General features: G+C 46.8%; 1 protein-coding gene across 1 annotated transcript; it reads left to right on the forward strand.

The window, feature by feature from the left end:
- Positions 1-337: 337 nt before the first annotated feature.
- Positions 338-1,469, forward strand: LOC138885036 (uncharacterized). The gene is made up of 2 exons (XM_070165921.1): positions 338-523; positions 726-1,469. Exons 1-2 carry the CDS (start codon positions 338-340, stop codon positions 1,467-1,469), a joined length of 930 nt encoding a protein of 309 aa, XP_070022022.1.
- The last annotated feature ends 1,785 nt before the right edge of the window (positions 1,470-3,254 follow it).

Below are 3,254 nucleotides of genomic sequence, written 5' to 3' on the forward strand. Positions count from 1 at the left end.
TGTCTCGCCATGCACTCATGATACTTGCCACAGATGTAGAGAGAGTGCGGAGATTTACCGCGGGGCTGCACCCCAATATTCGAGTTGGCATGACCCGAGAGGTGGAGATAGGTACTGAGTACCAGCTAGTGGTAGAGATTGCTCACAGGATTGAGAGGTATCGCCAGAGGGGTAGAGAGCAGATTCAGCAGGACAAGAGGACCCAGTTTTTGGAAGAGTTCAGAGGCGCCCCAGTTAGGGGTAGAGGTGATTTCAGGAGGGGTCAACCTAGCAGGCCCCCGTATTCAGCACCACCACCCCCTCTCGGGGTGCTCCAGTGAGGCCTTACTACAGTGCGATGTCAGAGAGTTCTTACCGCCCACCAGCTATTCAGGGTTCCTCCAGCGGGTATTCAGGTCATCAGGATTCTTCTAGTGCTCACTTCAGTGCCGTGCTAGAGAGTTTTTATTGCCCACCAGCCATCGAGGGTTCTTCTAGTGGGTATTTAGTTCAGCAAGCTCAGACTTCAGGGAAGCAGGCTATGGTACTGAGAGTATGCTACTAGTGTAGAGATCTGGGTCACATAAAGAGGACCTGCCGCAGACTTTGAGGCAAGGTAGCGTAGCAGGGTCAGCAACCTATAATTTCAGCACCGGCTGCCCCGCCACCTAGAGTGGAGGGAAGACTAGTAGGGGCCTTCCTAGAGGTGGGGCTAGGCAGGGAGAGGTCATCTAGCTATTGCTCAGTCAGGTGGAGGCCAGCCAGCCGATGCTCTAGCCAGATTCTACGCCCTTCCAGCTAGGCCAGACGCATTGGCCTCAGATGCCTTTATTACAGGTATTATTTCTGTCGGCGATAGGGATGCTTTGGTATTATTTGATCCAGGGTCTACTTATTCATATGTATCATCTCTATTTGCTCATTTCCTGGTTATTTCTCCAGAGCCTTTGGGTACTCCTGTTCATGTGTCTACTCCTATGGGTGATTCTGTGATTGTGAATCGGATCTACCGGTCCTGTGTGGTCATATTCTATGGTTTAGAGACTAGATCGGATCTCCTGTTGCTTGACATAATCAACTTTGAGGTCATCCTGGGCATGGATTGGTTGTCACCCTATCACGTCGTCCTAGATTGCCATGCCAAGACTGTTTTACTAGTGATACCAGGGTTGCAGAGGTTGGAGTGGAAGGGGTCCACAGTTGATACACCTAGTCGGGTTATTTCCTTTTTGAAGGCTCAGCATATGGTCAAGAATGGGTGTTTGGCTTATCTGGCTTATGTTCAGGACACCACCGTAGAGTCTCTGACAATTGATTCAGTTCCAGTAGTTTGGGAGTTCGTCGATGTGTTTACTTCTGATCTTTCGGGAATGCCACCGAATCGTGATATTGATTTTTGTATTGATTTGGCTCCAGGCACCCATCCCATATCTATTCCACCATACCGTATGGATCCTAAAGAGTTGAATAAGCAGCTTGAAGAGTTGTAAGTGAAGGGGTTTTTTAGGCCTATTGTATCACCTTGGGGTGCACCTCTATTATTTGTGAAGAAGGATGAGACTATGCGGATGTGCATTGATTATCGCTAGTTGAACAATGTCACCATCAATAATAAGTATTTGTGGCCTCGTATTGATGATTTGTTCGACTAGTTGTAGGGTGCTAGGGTGTTCTTTCAGATATACTTGAGGTCAGGGTACCATCAGTTGAAGATTCGGGACTCGGATGTTCTGAAAACTACATTTCGGACTAGATATGACCATTATGAGTTTTTGGTGATGTCCTTCGACTTGACTAATGCCCCAGCAACATTTATGGACTTGATGAACAAGGTGTTCAGGACTTATATTGATTCATTTGTCATTGTCTTCATTGACGACATCTTGATATACTCCCGTAGCTTAGGGAGCACAAGCAGCATTTGAGAGTAGTGCTTCAGACCTTGCGAGAGCAGAAGCTATATGCTATGTTCTCCAAGTGTGAGTTTTGGCTAGAGTCGGTGGCATTCTAGGGGCATGTTGTGTCATGAGAGGGTATTAAGGTGGATCCCAAGAAGATTGAGGCAGTTCAGAGTTGGCCACATCCTACTTTTGTGACCGAGATTAGGAGTTTCCTAGGGTTAGCAGGTTATTACAGACGATTCGTGCAGTGCTTTTCATCTATTGCCTCACCTCTAACTAGATTGACCCAGAAGTGTGCTCTATTCCATTGGTCCGATGATTGTGGGGCGAGCTTTCAGAAGCTTAAGACAGCCTTGACTACAACACCAGTTCTTGTGTTGCCTTCCAGTTCAGGGATGTATACAGTATATTGTGACGCTTTGCACGTTGGATTAGGATGTGTATTAATGCATAAGACGTGAGTTATTTCCTATGGGTTGCGCCAGCTAAAGGTTCATGAGAAGAATTATCCTGTGCACGATCTAGAGTTGGCCGCGATTGTTCATGCCCTTAAGATATGGAGGCATTATCTGTATGGGGTGTCATATGAGGTCTATACTGATCATCGCAGCTTGCAGCATATATTCAGGCAGAATGATCTTAATTTGAGGTAGCGCAGGTGGCTTAAGTTACTGAAGGATTATGACAACACCATTCTTTATCATCCGGGCAAGGCAAATATGGTCGCGGATGCCTTGAGCAAAAAGGCGGAGAGTATGGGTAGCTTGTCATTCATTCCAGCAGCAGAGAGGCCACTAGCTTTGGACATTCAGTCCTTGGCTAACAGACTTGTGAGGTTGGACATTTCAGAGCGCAACCGAGTTCTTTCGTATGTGGTTTCTCAATCTTCATTACTGGGGCAGATCAAGGTCCGACAGTTCGATGATCCACATTTGGCGGTTCTCAGAGAGACGATACTTCAGAGAGGTGCCAAGGAGGTTTCTATTGGAGAGTATGGTGTTTTGCAACTCCAGGGTCGTTTATGTGTTCCTAATGTTGATAGCCTAAGGGGAAGGATTCTAGAGGAGGCACACAGTTCGCGGTATTCCATTCATTCGGGTGCTACAAAGATGTACCGTGACTTGAGGCAGCATTATTGGTGGCGGAGGATAAAGAAAGACATAGTGGAGTATGTAGCCAGGTGTTTGAATTGCCAGCAGGTCAAGTATGAACACCAGAGGCCGGGTGGCCTACTTCAGTAGATGCCTATACCAGAGTGGAAGTGGGAGCGCATCACAATGGATTTCGTAGTTGGGTTGTCGCGGACCTTGCGTAGGTTTGATTCAGTATGGTGTTTATACCCAATTTTTCCCTATGTATTTTTACATGAAAATA

The sequence above is a fragment of the Nicotiana sylvestris genome, chromosome 2 (assembly GCF_000393655.2).
Source record: "Nicotiana sylvestris chromosome 2, ASM39365v2, whole genome shotgun sequence".
Taxonomy (NCBI): domain Eukaryota; kingdom Viridiplantae; phylum Streptophyta; class Magnoliopsida; order Solanales; family Solanaceae; genus Nicotiana; species Nicotiana sylvestris.